Below are 18,790 nucleotides of genomic sequence, written 5' to 3'. Positions count from 1 at the left end.
ATATGTCTGAGTATGGGCTCGGAAAAGATAGCTGTAATTATATCATATTTTTCCCGGTTTCAGAAAGTTATATATCACATATGAATATTAGTCCTATTATTTTTCCAATAAAAATATATTTATCTACATAACATTATTTTAAATGGAAAACACGTACATCTATTAACAAAATATATCTGCTGAAGAAACATGAAGCATTCAACAGAAATGCATTGAAGCAGTTCTCAAAGTTATTTACCAAAACGATGTCGAAAAAGCTAAGAATACATAGTCTGAACCATAATTGAATGGTGTTTGTTTCGGTAGTTACAGTCGTAATATTGGTCGGTGATGTCTGTGATGTTCTCTGCATCATTGTAGACTAGTGGCTGCATTCTTGGTCGGTGTGGTCGTAATATTGGCCAGGACAACGTTGATGGACAGTTCAATACGTACACGACGGGGCCAGAGTCCTCGGTCCGGAGTCTGTCGGTGTCGAATGTCACATCTACACTGCTTCATCAGGGACGCACAGACACTGACACTGTCTACAGACACACAATACAGACACTAATTTTGAGTCCTGAGGGTTGCGGTGACTCCTCTGACAGAGTGCAAGGAAATCTACCCGTCTTGTACGGGTGTAGATGTACCCGTAGATCAATATAGAACATGCACTTGCAATAATTATATTCACTTCAAACAAGTCTACTAATTGTGGTTAAAAGGGTCATGTTGATGTTTACACGGACTTGAATAAATAACAGAAGTAGAAGATATGTGAGCTGCATGTTTTATCGGTAACGAATGACCATGTGCGTTTGTCATTGATTTAGGTTATCTGACCTATATATCACAGTTCAACTTTTGTTGCTGTTGTTGACAGCTGTCGTATTGTCATGGGAAAAACCGATCAGACTACTTATGCAGTTTCTTTACATTGTTCAAAATGCCTGCATGGGTATTTTTCTTCTATTTCTTCTGTTTCCATAGTTACCGATGTACTATCCGCCCTGAGGCTGGCATCCGTGCCTGTCCAGGTGCCTCTCCAGCTTCCGGCAGTGAGACGCCATGTCTATTGTTGTCATGATAATATCAAGACATTGTGCTTATTTGCACATCTACCCCGTTTTATGACACCGTTTGTTACCCTGATGTCGACATCAAACCCGAAGCTCCATGTTGTCAGGCACCCTGATATGCACATCGACCCCCACCCCTGCAAAGCTCACACTCTTTGTTGTCAGTTTTCGTCGCTACCCTGTTTCTTTGATGTGCACATTGGACTGACTCTGTACCTCTATAGTAACGCTGATGTGCACATCGACCCCCTTCCCCACCTTCCCACACGTTCTGTGGGGTCATTTCCATGTCTCCCTCCACCCTTAATTACCGTTATCTGCACATCGAGTGTATATGCCGTTAGTTACGTGTGATTGTAATGCATTTTGAAAATATCCATGACATGAGTCAGAGGTAACCACCGACAAACACCGCCGAAGTCGAAGGGACCTATGTAAATACTTCGACTTATCCGAAGTGCGACACAACCGGAAAACAATGTCTGAGGTAGGAACACGCTGAGAGTTTTACTTCGAGATAACTGAACGTTAGACATAATAATCGACACAACGGTGTTTGATTGTATCATACATTGAAATATAATAAATACAGATTTTATCAACAAATAAAAACAACTTGGGAACAGAATTTAACAATCTGTGTTCGTTTACGGTTATTGGTCATAAGCCTGGGTCGGTGACAACATTGGTGATGTTTACTGGTTGGGTTTCCGTAGTACAGCGTCCTGCCCCTCAGATATGCGAGTCCCCCTCTCGTATTATGTGAGGTACAAAACCCGAGCAGAGGGTTATTGTCACGTGGGGAGGTGAGAGTGGCGACGCATATCTTCCACAAACACACTACACATGCTGTACGGGAGAGACACACACGCATGCTAGCGAATTGGGATAAAATATGAAAATTAAGTCATATTGATAACAGATCCAGGCCTTGTTATTGTACTAGTACTTGATAGAATATCGTTTGCACTTTGTCAGGAAGGAACACCCTTGAAAATAGACCTCGTTATCAGCACGGAGAAGAACTGAAGACAAATAGTTGGACGATCAGGGGATCACCATGACAACCAGAGGCGTGAGATCAAAGCGGAATATACGACGGGGGTCATAAGGTAACCGTATTGGGAGTCGTAGAATAATCCTCAGTTGACAGATCGGATACAGCGTTTCCCTTCAATACACGACTTTTTACCATCAGAACCCGCCATATTTTTGGTTCGCTGATTAAAACATAAGCTTGTACTACCGATGTACACGAATACAGACCCACAGCTAGACCAGCTGATGATTCAAATAACATAGATGGGCGTTTATAGTGAATGATAAAAGATCCTGTATAAATATTAACTTGAATACAGCTCACTTTACGACCACAACTGCTGGGACAGTGAGTGAGTATAGCTTTACGCCGCATTTTAAAAATTCCAGCAACATCGTGGCGGCAGACACAGAAATGGACTGCACACATTGAGTTTTCAGCGTGAGCTGGGCGAGATTAGTTTTACGCCGCTTGTAGTGTTATTCCAGCAAATACCACGACAGGGGACACGAGACTGGACATCACACGTTGTACCCATGTAGGGAATCGAACCCGGATTTTCGGCATGAGGAGCCAGCGTTTTCACCACTGGCCTACCAAGACCCCTAGGAACAGTTAAAATCAAAACAACATATATTTTCATAAAACAACGATTTATTCACTAACTCAAAATTTCTTGAGTCACACTAAATATATTAAAAGGTGCTTAATGATCATCGCTTTGTTGCACCTTCCGGTGCCATAAATAGAGAGAAATGACAAAGAAAACAAGGTATGAGTACATGTGTAAAGTAATACTACATTGCAGTTCCGGTCACGTGGCGATTATAATTTACAATTGATGGACAGGGCATTTCGTTGTCGCTACGACGTCGCCAGCTCACGCTGACGTCGAGACGGTGTCGTGATGGCGGGCGGGGTGTGTGACCGTTATAATACTGGTGGTATGCCCGGGACCCTAGCTTGCCCATATTTGGACATAAGTCTCTGAGTATATACAGGCTTAATACACAATATCCCTGTCTGAAGGTCTTAAAGGAGGAGGGCACATCGATGGACGACACCGACTGTGATGTAGTGCACATATAAATAATGGTGTTCCCACCGGAGCGGGAACTTGCACGTTTCGCTGGGCTTAGAGGTTGGAACGAAACACACAGACGGGTAGGATTCCTGACGCCACAAGGATGACGTCACAAGGATGACGTCACTGGTCACAAGACTGTGATACACAACATCTCTTGTCGATCGTCTGGCAGTGACCGTGCATTTCTGGACTTCACAGGAAGCACGGACTTTAACCGTGCTGTGGTGCAACTCAACGAACGTTGTTCCTGTGGCAACGTTGCCACCAGACTAGCTTAGTTTCTGGTGACGGAAGTCCCGAAACCTCACTTGATAAATGTTCACGAAGTGTCTCTTTGCACTGCTCATAGAACTTGGAACTTTGGCCAGGAGGAGGTTGTGTCTTTGTAGTCCAAGCAGTCACCATGGTTACCTCTTGACAGCGTTTGTGCAGAGGGTAGGGTACCGTATGAGGTCATTTGATTCCCGTGTGTGTTGGACATGCTGCCCATTCCATTGGTCATCTGGTTGGACATAACCGGGAGCTGCATCTGACTCAGATAGTCCATATTGCCATAGTAAGACGAGTGACCATAGCCCTGGGGGTTATACGAGTGTGCTTGACCGTTGCTCATGGGGTAGGAACGTTGCATGCAGCTATTGTTGGACATCAGTTCGTTCATGGGTGGCATGGATGCTGCTGGGTTCCAGATGGAGGTTGCGGCGTTGAGGGAGCTGCCGTTAGGAGGTGTGGTGCTGACTACTGGGGGTTTGTAGGTGACTGGAGAGGGTGCCTGGGGTGGGGGTGTTTTCGGCTCCTTCTTGGGGGACTGGGATGTCTGGGGCGGGCTGGGTTGTCCTCCTTGCTGCTGCTTGGTCTTTTGTTCCTGAGCCTTTTGCTGCTGCCTGCATTTAGCGCGGCGGTTCTTGAACCAAACCTGCAAGATAAGGGAGAATGTGACAATCATGTTAACAGCCAAACATGACATGGTTGATACAGGTGCGGTCAAACATCACCATCACAGGTGTTGATGAAAACAATACTTCACAATGATTGCATAATTACAAACAAGATGCTCACACGGTTGATGATAATCTGTCACTGATAACAAAATACAAAGAAGGACAAAGTGCAGGATTAACTCCTTATCAAAGATAGAAGTAAGCATTTAGAACAAAACGATCATGTTCTACGTATTTATCGCCTTAAGGTACGCAGAGGTACCCACGTGTAAAGAAAGGTCATGTTTTAGGGGAGGGATGAACGGTGACTGGAGAGGGCACTAGAGCTAGCTAGGGGACAGGGGGTGGCATAGCTTCGGGCAGAGAAATAAAAGGGTCGGGATTTCTAGTATCACTAAAGGAATTCATACTCTTAACAATAAAGTGTTTTCGCCGTCCGCTGCCTTCATGGGTGTAAAGGATTAGTGTTATCGTGTACAGGGCAGCAATTAACACACGGGTAAGATGGCCAACTAGCAAGTTCCAGTTGAAGTCTGGTTGACAGTGAAAGAAAGTATTACAAAGGGTAGTTTTCAAGAGGGTGGACGGGACGGGCGAGGGCCCCCTCGGGGTCGGACCATTAGGAGGTGTTTACAGGGCCTAATTGACTTGTCCAAGGTAAGTGTACACACCACCCCCAGGGCATACATACCAGCCATGGCTGACCGGTCTTGCATCACACTGGTCAAGGGAGACAATGTCCACATCCTACCCACTACACGGTCAAACAAAGACCAGCTGGTTATCCTTACACAATTAATTTTTACCCTTCAGCGAAGGGCATCATTGAATTTGTCCCTATCAAAACAATCCCCATTAATACGTCATTCATGATTGTGTTGTTCCTGTGTAATCGAAAATATACAAAATATGCCGCCAGGTTTCTCAGTGCAGTCTGTGAAACGATTTTTTTGTTGCTAAACGTGGTTTTCCAGCACCCAGTTCAGGAGATAATAATGTGCGACAGATTAGCGCTAAATGATGTGTAATTGCTGCGTGAGGGAAATTGTGATCCCTGCCTATTACATTAATCAAGTGCTGATGAGTTATTAGCGATACAGGACCCACAGCGGCATATTCAAGGGTGGGGCGGAGGCGTATGAGGGAGCTCAGTTACCGTAGCTCTTGGACCAGATGGTCTCTACAGTAGAAGACGTATCAGACACAGGCGGTTAAACTAGGAATTAACTTGTAACAGTCAGTCACGTCCCATCATCCTGTTGTTTGATTTCATTATGAAGACGTCAATATGATGATAGAATTATTAAACACTGGTGATCGCTATTTGTTTAGTGCATTGTGTGTTGGTTATCCGGCTAAGAGATACGGACAGCTAGTAGAGTCAGTGTTTACGCGATTAGGGAGTTAAATGCCAGCTTACTCTTTAAATTATCATCACATATTTCCGGGGCCTATGGATCAGGGGTGAGACAGAAGGGGAACGGGACTCCGCTGGGATAAGCTCATATTTACCTGGACTCTGGATTCGGGAAGATTGATCTTAAGGGCCACTTCCTCCCTCATGAAGATGTCGGGGTAACGAGTCTTCTGAAATAGGCCTTCAAGAACGTCCAGTTGAGCACGGGTGAAGGTTGTCCTCTCACGTCTCTGTTTCCTTGGATTAGCGCCTGGAGAAAAAAATACAAAATAATCAGAGACCATATCGAAAGATAAATCCCATTCCACGTTGCATGAAGAATGTCCCTTTAATCTTTCATTTCTCCTGATTGGAAGTGTCACACCACGTAACGCCCATTCTGTGATTCTCATTGGTTTCTGACACCTTGCACAATGCATTGTGAAGACGTCAAGAAGATGTCTTCAGTCTATACAATCTATGCACGTTTACCTGCCGAATGATCTACATATTCCCCTGATTCCGTTTGAATCATTCAACACGACCTTTTATTGTGTCATAAATCCCTGAAATTGCCATTTCGATTTCTATAGAATTCTGTTGGTTTTTAGGTTGTCCCTTACACATCTTAAAAAGCCGGAATCTTTGATGGAAATAAATGAGCCATGAGGTGAATGAGTGTAAAATTGCTTCCATTAAATCGAAATTTATCTGTTTGCTTTGCCAGTTGAATGCCGGGAGAGAGACAGACAAGGGACGGTGGGGCTCGTGACTCGCAACTCCGATACATCCGGGCTTTTACTACCGCATGCAATAATAGTTTTAATCACAGATACACAACAGAGCTAAATTGACAATTTCAGTATTTTGTTAATACTGGTCCGGAGACAGTGATATGGGGTGGGGGGCGCGCTCTCCGTCCCCTTCAAAGGCCCCCTTCAATCTGCCCAGTGCACAAAAGCACCCATCAACGTTGCCAGTAGCTTCGCTTGCCAGTGGAGTACCTTCCTCCCACCCTCAGCGAGTCTATCTCATAAAAATGCAATTTTCTTTTCAGTTAGGCTAGGGAGTTTTAAATGGAAGTCGTGACTGAATGAATACTCGTGTTCAATGCTGTAGGATCTCATGCCGGGCCTACGGACAACAACGCACTATTGACGCGAGTTTATTTTTCCTGCAAAACGTGTGAATTGGGGGAGCCATACCCGTCTTTGAACGGCAGATGGGAACACAGTCTTCGACGCTGTAATCCCCGATACAAAAATAGAAATTTGGGAACAGTAATGTTTGGTTCGGGGAAACCGAAAGAGAGAATAGGTTAACATGGGATTAGGAAAACTGTCAACAACAGTGTGAAGAGCGACTAGGAGCGTGGACACCATTACTACGGATTACAACCACAGTCAACAAAGTCCCTCAAATAAAATATGTCGTACCGTATTAACACCGGGTCACTAAATCCAACAAGGAGTCTATATCGGGATTAACTGAACGCATGTCAATCAAACTATAATCCGATCTTTGACATTTGTAAATATTTCAACCAAATTGTTTGAATAGATATTAATAATACAAATAACGGAAAAAATAAAACTAATCCGTGGTACTTTTTGATAATATTTATAGCTATGGTGTGGATTTTCATTTCACCGAGGTTGAGATTTTGAGGTCACTGATAGCATTGAGAAAGTTTCTAATATGATAGTCCTTCATAGCCCCTCTTCTTTCAGGTGAAAGTCAACAATACGTCTTTACCTGCCGCCCAAACACGGGCATAAAAGGTATGAATGTCTCTCAGTAATGGGCACCCAACCGGGCCTCCTTTCAACCCAAGTCTCAGACCCTCTAACCCGCTACCGCTAGAATTGCTATATAATTACTTCATTGACACCCTACCATACAACTCGCCTCGCCTCGTTGCAGTGTCCTATCATTGCTATTCTCACAGGTCCTCAAACACACAGACGCGAACACTAAATTTTTCAACTTGTAAATACTGGAATATTTGGATGATTTCCTCGTAATAAATAGTATAATTTGACGAATATTTATTTGTCTAGTGTTGTGGAAGGATATGATAATATTTCGGGGGAAATATAAACATCAATTTAGAAATAATTCTCTTAGTTTGGGTGGTGAAAAAATAAGGTTTCCTTACCTTGGTAGCCCATTGCTGGGTGCAGGAGGTCCACGTTTGGGGAGGTCAAGCTGATGCCGTTGACCGAGTAGGGGTTCCCGGCCTTGGACATATGAGAGGAGGACACGGGTGGGTAGGCCATGGAGGCCATCCTCAGATCGTCCGTGGGGAGAGAATCCAGTGTGGGGATGAGACCACGTGACTCGGTGGTGGGGGTGAGGTAGCGATCGGACCACACTGCAAGAGAAGTCGGACAGTCAGCGGCGATGGTCGGGGTGCAGCTGGATGGGTACAAGTCTGCGGGAGGGAGAGGAGGTACCGTGAGTTAAAAGTCACCAGGGTAATGACACAGTCCAAAAGAAAAATAAATAAAATAAAATTCTCCCAGCACTGGTACGAGGGTAGTTCGGGTATGGCTGGGAATGGGTGCTAACCCGGTGTTAAATGAGGGATTACATGCGTCGCTAGGTAGGAAGCCGATCTAATGAAGCCTAACTCGGCCGTAATGAAGTGTAGCGGATTATCAACTGCCGTCTTAGCCGCGCCACCCAATGAAAATCCTCCTGTCAAACTGCTACATTTGGATACATTGTCTTACATGTAATCCGCCTTCCCACCCCGGGGCTGGGAAAGCACCCCAACCACATGCTGGCACCTGCTCGGCGGAGGTCTATCGCGACCTGTCCATGTTGCCATGCATACGTCTATAGCTACGCATTCACTGTAATTTGCAACAATTCTGTTTTGACACGTAATTAGAAAGTTTAAGAAAAAACAAAGGATCGTTACTGTTTGTAATAATCTTGTAAAAATTAGCAGTATTAATTTGATGGGAGATTTATCTGGACAACAATTGACGATGTGACACTGTCGTAATAGCCATTTGCACGTTGGTGCTGTGTCAATACTGTTTCGCAATAACACGATAACATGAGATAAGCAAGAAGATGCAGAAACACCACAGATAGATCACATGTTTGTTTACATCCTTATCAGATACGCTGCAGAAGTACAAATACTCCCCCGACCGGACAATATTGAGACTGGGTGACTGTCTTGTTCCGCTACAATGTCAGATGGGCCGGTAATTTACATCTCGCCTCGAGCTCTGAGCACAACGCGCCACGTGCCCGCGTCCAATCACCGCCTCAACACTCTACAATTATCACATTTCCATTCTTTCCTCAAAATTATCATCAACGTTATCATCGTCTTGACTTCACACACCATGCGAAGCTTGTGCAGCACGTGCTGTCGGTCTGACGCGGAGTCCGACCCGACCCACATATGCCCCAGCTTGTTAAGCGTAACATCGCAAAAGTTGTTGACAAGACACAACTATAAGAACACGCTGGGGAATAATACTTCGGATACCTAGGTACATGTAGATCCAAGAGACAAGGCAGATACCGAACACCCCACCTGTGAGTGTAGGGTGGTATCAACGAGGGAGGGGGAGAAGGACAGATGACAACAGGGGTATGTCAGTTAAAAATCAATTCTCTATCTACAGATTTCGTGTCGGTATTCGAGTCGTATTGATCACACCGACATGTTGAGGGAAAAGACGTACCTGTGGCGACACAGAAACCTTAGTCCCCACCGTAAGGCAGTCCTCAACATATGTGAACAAGTTGATCGAATTCACCAGGCAACTTAATCTGTGAGCCTATACAAGCTTCCCCGACCCTACACAACTCACAATGACTACTATGCAAATACATAACGATTTACATAGAAAATCAAAGTGAGATCACATGTTTCAAAATGCGGCGACATTCTCGACCAGGGCAAATCAGCGACGTTATTCGCCAATTTTCAAAATTTGTACGAGTCAATTTAATTGTGGTTTGAATTCTGACCCGATTTCAGGGATTGAAATCAAGCAGCATATGGCTACGCTAAGGGCGGGACGGGACCAGGTTATGCACGTGCACCACCCGATCCCCACCAGTCGCTCCCTCTAAACCAACGCCGGGTAATGTTAGGGTTCTCGATGTGGATCGAGTCGAGAGGGCCTGATGGTAGGGAGTCGGGGCCCCTGGGGTGAGGAAAATCTTATCATTAAAACAACTAACTTAAGACGACCCTGTCAACCCCTTGTCCTTGTGGCCTACACGTGTTGACAACGTTGTCAACAGCTGAGGCATACAGAAACTTTTACACATAATTGGATTTTATCGAATATCTGACAGGCTATAGTAAATTCCATGTCAAACTCGATTACAACTGAAACATTCTAATCCGCAATTCAAAACGAGCAGAGATTTCTTACCACAATCAGTTGAAGGTAAGCATAATGAGCACAGCTTTGTGTCGAAAACTGCCCAACTCGAACAAATTTTTCTGGCCTAATTTGTACACTTCAAGCTTCAGCTGTGCATAGTCGATTACCCGTGATCCAATAAGCTATTCATGGGGCTGTGTAATAATGTGTATATACACTGTCACAAGCTTAACGATAACAGGCCGGCTTCTCTCACAAGCCACGCGATGAGAGGGACAGCGGTCATTCGTGGGACACTGGCCAGTTCTTATATCACGGGTAGAACCCCCTCTTATTTGTCCACTCATTGATGACCGTACTTGCAAGCAAGCGGAAAATTAGCACTAAATAGCAAGCAGCGGGACAGGGGTTTTTCAATTATTAATACGGTTTGATTCAGTCGCGTTAGCAAGCGGGTGTAATATGACGTTTAGGGCGTCGACGATGTCGCCGGGAAGAGTGGACAATGTATGCTCATGGGGCTGTCCTTTGTTCGCCGTTAACGTTGCAACGCGTGCATTAAAGCTGATGAAATATATATACTCCAATATTCCCGAGCTAAAAGAACTTCCTATAATTAGCTATTTCAAAGCTATCTGTTTGCTTTAAAGAAGAAAAATACATCGACAGAAAGCTATCTGTGTCTAGAAATGGACACTCTCAGTTGAGATATTAATCTAACAAATGTATTTATAAAAAGCCAAGGTACACGTGAGACGAACGCGTGTTATACCGATTTTGAGATCCGCTTCAATTTCATTTAGCGAAGCTTTGTTGTTATGCTGGCGATTACTCCGGAGCTGCCCTACCTTCAATCACAGCATCCAGTTCTGTGCTGATGTATTAATCTAGTAAATGCTGGGGCGAACGGAGAAGGTCTTTGTTGTCCCACATGAAGTTACCTGACGAGCATTGATCGCTACCAGACAAACTTCCATGGTAATTAGACCATCGCCGAACAACCACCAACACTATTGCGAGTCATTTCTCGTCCCTATTACAACTTAATCTAACCTCGCTTTACAAATTCCCCAGACTCCTAGTGCACATATGCGCGCCTTAATTATCGGCAAATCACTCGAAACAGCATCTAAAGAGCAGCGGGTGATTTGAGCGTAAATTGATGAATTATTGGAGTAAACAATGACATATTTAATCATCAAGTCACGGCGATGTGCGGAGACCGGAAGGACCTTATTGGCCAAATACATTACAAATATTCAAGGTCCAGAACAGTCTGTGTTCGTTCTTAATTGCTAATCCTGTAAGTCCAGCTATAAGTGTGTGGGGTAGGATAGTAGATAGGTAAGCGTTAAGAAATACATACTCTTCATTTGGACAGTGCTCGTAGCCTGGTCGGCGGCAGGATAAGATGGGAAGGGAGCTGAAACAGGGGGAGATAATTCCGTGAAAACATACATAAACAAAACTTGGGAGTAAGTTTTGAAAACATGACATGAAAAATTGAAAATTTTAAAATAAAAACATTTTTCTACACTTAATGTTATTTTGTTATAAACAAACAAGATTAAATCAAGCATTGATTAATTTCCACCCTGTTTCAGTCCTTTCCTATCACAGATTGTAGCATGTAAAATTATTTAACAATATAATTAACATGTTACACACATTTTTGAAATTATTATCGAAAGAAATGTATTCGCGTGTGTGTGTGAATAGGTATAACTGACGATGACTATTCCTTCAGCATTAAAAGGAGATTGTACTATTTTTTTCAGCGAACGTGATGCGGATGTCGATTGAGATGCTTGAACTTCCCATGGAAGACGGGCCCAGAAGGAAGACACACAACCTGAATATTTGCTTTTATCTTAATTCGCAACAGATGTAATTAGGTCGACATTATGGCATCGCCACATTCCCAGTGGTATTTACAGTCGGGTCAGAAATAAACTACAAACAGTTGTCACTTCACTGAAAATTTGGGTTACAAACATTAATTGTAATTTTCCTACATTTAAGAATAACAGTATGAATGCATGAAGGTGAAGTTTAATTTAAAAACGGTTTATTCATAATTTTAAGTTTGTTCGAAACGTAAGAAAAATACTTTAAATGACAAAAATCTGCTTTGTTTGTTTCAAGTATTGCTATTTGTTAACCTATAGTGTGCATTGCGTACAGGTAAACACATGACTATTTGGACAAACGTATGCCAAGAAAACATATTTTAGCAAGTATATTTATAAACGACAATAACAATAACAAAGTATATCGGTTATTTTACCTTTGTTTGGGTTGCTATGTTTTTGTACAAACACGAGTATTCCATGAAGCGACAGTTTGCAGTCCAAAAATAGATGTTTTGTATGTTGCTGGTTAGCACGTGTTGAAAAAAACAACTTACTCTTGCTTCTATTTTTGCGGACAATTTCGCCATTAAGATATCTAAAATTCAATTCACATTTTCGTATATCCCCATTATTTGAGTCAAATATATAAATTATATATACTAGCAATTCTGACCTTTCTTTCAAAACCTAGATGCAGACCTCTCAAGCTCATATTCATGTTGTTTGTAAGGGAAGGTTTTTAAATACAAAAAAGTTTAATAATATTCATAGTTTCGTCCGAACCATGTGCAGAAATTCCTTCTTTTTCGCACGCCCCTAAATTCAATATACGTGGGTTAAAATGAAACTTGCCTGTATGTTGGAGTATATAACGGGCAGCGAGAACCGTGCAAAGGTATTCCTTGTGAACCGCGGTCAGGTGGGCAGAACAAACTACCCGTTACTTGGAGTTAGTGACTCGGGGGTACTATGCGGGGGTACTAGGCGGTGTAGGATGGGGCATTCCTATAAACGGGAGAATTCTCCCAGCGATGAGTTGTTATCATTATTGGACCTTAGAAGAAACAATACCTGTGTTCCCCAACCCGCTTACCTGACTCACCCAGATAGCCTTAATTACGGTCCCTTTGTCTTGGTACAGCAATGTTTATACACCGATTGGGAGCAATTTTCAAAATACAGTTGTCACTAATTAAAGAATATTTATGAACGTGAGCAGGGTTTAAGTGTCACTTTTAGTTTAAAATATTACCGATAAAATTACGGGTAGATTATATTGATATGGTTGTTGGAAAACATTTTAAATCGTTCAGAAATGATATTTTGATCACACCAAATGATATTTTAAACGGCTTGAATATCCGGGAACTCAAGTATGTTATTATATTGACTGTGATGATATCGATATTGCACGTGAATGGTGTCATGACGACCCAGGGTGGTGATAGGGATAGTAAGGGTGAGACAGCGTAATGTGTGACAGGGTGGGGGTCGGGCGGTTTGGGGCTCAGGTAGCCCGGGGATCGGGGTTGAGTTCTGGGGCAGGTACCCCATAGACGTATATACGGAATAGCACAAAACAGTCAACTCACCTTTATAGGTAGAAATATCAGTAGCCAGTTTGATCGTTTTCTCCACGCTAGTATCCAAGTTTTGTCGACCTGTGAAAGGAAATCCAGAATTCTGCGTTAGTTGCAATAGGCAGAGCCGCGAGGCGAGTGACTCGCTCGGAGACAACCTCACAAGTGCAGTTTAACAGGGATTTCGGGGCTTAAACTTATTAAAGTAATATGTTGGATCGGAATGTGCAAAGCATTAAGTGAAGAAATGCCATTCCTAAAAGACTCGTACTTACTTTGTGAATGTGGCTTAGCACCGTAAAACCCGCTTACGTCTGATAAATGCGAACACTTCTGATTGATCACACAGCATCTTATCGCCCAAATAAATAATAATAGCCACGCCTTCAATTCCCCGCTTGTCGAATCAGCGCCCGCCATCAATTACAGCTGCGCTGCTATTGGCTGACTGTGACGAGCGATCATGTGACTGACAGCTTGGTCCCGCCCCCTCCGCTGAGTGTGAGGACAACTCGTTGCAATGTGTGGAGACGGAGAGACTTTCAAAGTTGCATCTACACATTGAATCTGTCTGTAATCTCCCTAGATTCGATTTAGCGCCATTGTAAGGAAGCCAGTCACACGTGTATCTTAACCTCGACGTTATTCCGTTGTGCAAACACACAGTCGACTTTTCTCCCGGTATTAAATGAAATAAGATCAACTAAGATTTAAGTTGGTTAGAGGTTTATAATAAGAACACAGTTTCCGAACGAAATACAGTGTACGAGAAGGTCTCAGCTAGGATAGACGTGTATTTGGGAATATTCCATATTTCAGTTTCGAAAAGAAAATGTCAAAACGCTGGGTTGTGTGGCTAGAGTGTGAGGATTCTGTGTTGTGCTATATAAAATACTGACTGCTGTTCGATTCTACAACGGTGGGGCAACAAGGTTCTACTATTCTATAGGGGCCATTTCACGTGCTACATGACAATCGCAAGCTATAGAATCACCCAAGTTTGAGGAATGAATGCTTTATGCACCGGCGCCATTGATAAACAACAATACCACAACAATACCGTGTGAAGGCATTTGAAAGGCATTCGTACTGGAACAGAAGGCATGAATAGCACCGACAGTTTCCACCGTGGGCTGAACCAGCGACTAGTCTCCCTCGTTCTGTTAAAGAAACTGTATTATAATATTCTAATCTAACGGTTACCAGAGTGCTCGGTCGCCCCAGAAGCTCCCATTCACGAAGGATATAAACAAAGTAACATTCTGATACATTTTCTCGTGAACAATCCGCCGGCATATCCTTCTCATTCTCGACATATCCTTGTCATGTTCGGAAGGAATAGCGGTTCTTTATTAAATGCATTTGGATATGTGATATTCCATTTATTCCATAATTATATTATTAGGTTATAATGATATAGTTATTTAAGGATATCGATTAATAAATATCATCGGACGGAGGATAGCATGTTAGAAGGAGGGTCCATGGATATGCTGTTTTGCGTCAGCGAGTCAGTTGAGAAAAGGTTATTGGGTCTTCTTTGTCATTGCAAAAGTACTTTTTCACATGAAGATTATAAATTTGCCATTTTTAAAATCAAACACGTGTATAAATCAGCAGATCTTTGAAAGGTTGCTGTAAATTATATATTTATAATTCATAACGTGTACATTATAAGTAAGCGTACCTTACGAAATAAACAGACATAAACATATACTTTCTCTCGGTGACTACAACTTAGACGACAGTGAGAAGTTTCAGCCAAAATAGAACATTATAATATAAATTATCATTTATTGTAGTAATCATGTCCTTCACTTTGCAGTTTATTTCATAACTGTAACGATTTGTGTGAATTTTAAGTACTCCACAAACTCTATATATTGTATTTGATAAATATTTGTATAATGAAGTATGCACGGGATGACATGGTCTGAATATGATGGTCTGAAAGATTAAATTTAAAACAACGTGGATGGGTATCCCAAGTGACATAATTCTATAACATTTACATAACATGTTTCGTTTTGTAGGGAAATGTTTCAACATTTTCAGTGTCAGCGGTCACGTTCATTTGTGTCAAAGCATCCTTGTTTCCCTTGCTATTTTTTTCTGTTACATGTGTTTTCATCAATCAATCAAACGTACAAACACATGAACTGAGAAAGTGTCGACAAGTATTGAGATGTGGTCACCTGTGTATACAAGTCACAGGTAAATATACAGGAAAACTCGCTCAAATCATCATGTACACGTGTAAAGCTGTTATTGTTTTAGCGTGTTGATGCTGGGCTCATCAGTGCCACATGTTGGCATTAACAGGTAAGACACCTCTCCATCAGGTAAGTGTTGTGGAAACAAAGCCGAAACACCTTCTCAATCAGCACCGTACAGGTGAGTATTGTCCCAGGTGAGAAGTACATGTCACACCTGATTGTTTTGTTTCGAGGCGCTGATTGAGACAGGTAACGTGATTACGTTCAGATACCATTTGACACGAGAATAATTACATTTAACTCTATCAAAAGGAGTACTACATGTTTTTACACAGTAAATGCAACAGATTCATTTTACATAAATATTATTTGTAAACATCATTAATTATATACCTTACTCTGACGTGAGTAAATTTAAATAATCGACGAAGATCTTTTAAACGTATCCAAAACATAGGTTTATAATATTATGTGAAATAAATAAAAGAACGTGGATAAAAATATAGCATTCTGTTTGGACAGTATTATTTGCCATTGTCACTTTCATTATACGATATTTTTATCCAAGGATGTGCAGGGTTCGATAGCATAAACAAATAAACTATATGGCATTGGTAAGGTACCTGGCAAAGATATCATAAAAATTAAAAAGTTTTAATTAACTGTTAGTTAGTTTTTTTCTAATGGAAATACAATTACGTCTGTTTTCTAACAGTATTTCTAAATAAACAGTCACAATAACTGAGCTCACTTCATTAGTGAATTGAGTAAATAGAACTCACTTCATTAGCAACCCTAACGGAAACCCGGGGGAGGGGAAGAGAGGAGGAGGGGGACTCTACTGTCACAACACTGATACTCAAACATAAGAGATTCAGTAATTACAACCCTGTGTTGTTATGGGATTTACCGGCGTAAAAACGCATTAGGGCTGCTTCTTGGGAAATCACCACGTTTTGAATAACGCGGCTTTGGTTTTGGCTGCCTTTGGAAATTTAATAGTTTCAATATGCTTAATTTATGAAACAGTGCCCTGAACATTACACAATTTAGTCTTCTTTTGGTTGTCGACAGTGATAATTATATGGTCATACGCAATTACAGCATGCTGGAACATCACAACGAACCATAATTATAACACTTAAACTAATGCTGAATTCCATACAGTAGTAAATTTTTGGATGTTATTGTGACACTCTTCAGATGCTCTTTGTTCCTGAATCAGATCAGAATGTTTCTGTATGTTAAGTATTATAATAGAAGACGTCGTCAAATTCAGATCGATAATATTTCTTTACAAAAGATATTTAACGGTTAATCTTGAAACCGCAATATTTTTGTTATTTTCGAAGCAAACCATTATTACCAATGAAGAAAACAACGTTACGGAATAATATGTGCTTAGTAACGGAATAATATGTGCTTAGTAACGGATTATTTGCTGTTACGGGGATGTGATTAGGCTAAATACGTAACATACAATACACGTTGATATATTCTGATTCAAATATTCTGATCCGTAATATATCCCCTGCTATATAAAGTGTGTCAAATATATCCGGTATGTCATGCGGATTCTTGTCTATCATTGTCTAAATGTATATCCCGTCTATATAGATAGAAATTCATCAGTGTTAAACTATCCTGATTATATCTATCAAATATACATCATATTTATGAGTAGTATATGTACATCTGTCAGTATCGGGTACTGACACGCGCGTGCTCGGAAGTCTTTTGACGATATCGATCGCATTTCTTGAGAGAAAATCTCGACCTCTACTGATCCGTCAAGCAATTAATCAATACGACCGTTTTCCATTCATAACGTTATGTTTGGGTCAGCTGAAAATAAGGTGTAGCAAGATGCATAGCACAAGACAGCCACGAATGAATATGATTTTTGCCGCAAAAAAACCCCTTATGTCATGAATTTTGTCCGTCGTACATACGCGAGAATACTTTTTTTGGACGAACATTTATAAAATCCATTCTGCTTTGGGTCATAACGATAGAATTTCTTCTATTAATTGAAAATGACATTTTTTAGAATTATGTACGTGATTATACAAAATATATGTCTGTCATATTTCATTTAGCCTCTTAATTAAAAACAATTCGATCAATTTCTATTCCGTCAAACGCATCGTCACCTTTTGTCATCTGGTGATACAAATTCTAATATGTCAGAACTATATAAGAAAGGTTTTGCATTAGTTCATAATTCCTCCATTGATTGATACGTATTGATTGACTTAACCCTTTTTAAAATATGTTTAAATGACAAACGTTGTAAGAGTATTAATAAATTAAATATTAATTTGAAGGTAAATAAACTCGTATAACGAAATGGTCATTATATAGGAGGAATTGTAAAATTAAGTTTTATTTTCACTTTTTGCAACGAAATGTTTAAAACAGTGTCATGAATGTAGTTGATTCTTCTGGTCCATGTGCACATAGTTTAGTTTGAACTGTGTGTACAATCCGTACAATCGGTTTAGTATGCATAGTGGGGGCAGATAATCAAATCAGGATATAACCTGTTCTAAATCAAATTCCGTTCACGGCATTTTGTACACAAATGTTATTTGATCATCGCAATAATCCGATCGTCATTAACTTCGCAAATATATGTGATACTCATCGTGATTTTATTGTTTTCTGGCTTATAATCATAAGTTCATTTAAAGAAAAACACACCGGAGATATTTTCCTGCCTGGAATTCCAGGGTAGGAAACTACCAAACATGTCAGGAAAGGTTAACCTACACATACAAAGCGGTGATGTAACGGCCTGCTGTAGCGTGTGATGTAGGTTAATCCTTCCAAGGGGAGATCTCCACCATAGCGTGTGTGACAGATGTATATGATACACAGGTACAATACGTACAGGTACAATACGTAATAATAACATTTTTGTTGTAGGATATATTGTCTTGGGTACATATTACTAGGTTAAAAAGGAACTAGGTTTTGCAAATGACTATATATACTATTTACTATAGCAAATATCGTTTTGTACTGTCGCACAATCTTCAAGTTGGGGAGTTCTTTAACATGGTTTCTTTGACATCTATAAAGAAATATAAATTCACCACAACACTGTGCCAAAAGATCCAACTGGACCAAATAGTCTTCGAATGTAAAACACATACATAAAAATAACCAATTTTATGTTTGAAATCAATAAATATACTAGTGGTTTCAGATGTCGCAGTGCATCCGAAGACGTGTCGAGATGATAAAATAT

The 18,790-nt window shown here is 41.1% G+C and overlaps 1 protein-coding gene across 3 annotated transcripts; it reads right to left on the bottom strand.

The window, feature by feature from the left end:
- Positions 1-2,736: 2,736 nt before the first annotated feature.
- Positions 2,737-13,741, bottom strand: LOC137294811 (homeobox protein OTX2-like). Of its 3 annotated transcripts, none has more exons than XM_067825928.1 (6): positions 13,597-13,741; positions 13,334-13,402; positions 11,255-11,311; positions 7,683-7,958; positions 5,641-5,795; positions 2,737-4,103 (listed from the first exon to the last, which is right to left on the bottom strand). In XM_067825928.1, the coding sequence occupies exons 1-6, from the start codon at positions 13,739-13,741 to the stop codon at positions 3,531-3,533; spliced, it is 1,275 nt and encodes a 424-aa protein (XP_067682029.1). In that variant the 3' UTR covers positions 2,737-3,530. The 3 variants fall into 3 exon arrangements, with proteins under 3 accessions (XP_067682029.1, XP_067682030.1, XP_067682031.1); XM_067825929.1 differs by having other exon boundaries at positions 7,683-7,898; positions 13,597-13,654; XM_067825930.1 differs by lacking the exon at positions 11,255-11,311 and having other exon boundaries at positions 7,683-7,898; positions 13,597-13,654.
- Positions 13,742-18,790: the final 5,049 nt, after the last annotated feature.

The sequence above is a fragment of the Haliotis asinina genome, chromosome 8 (assembly GCF_037392515.1).
Source record: "Haliotis asinina isolate JCU_RB_2024 chromosome 8, JCU_Hal_asi_v2, whole genome shotgun sequence".
Lineage (NCBI taxonomy): Eukaryota > Metazoa > Mollusca > Gastropoda > Lepetellida > Haliotidae > Haliotis > Haliotis asinina.
This window is presented reverse-complemented; position numbering and strand designations above follow the sequence as displayed.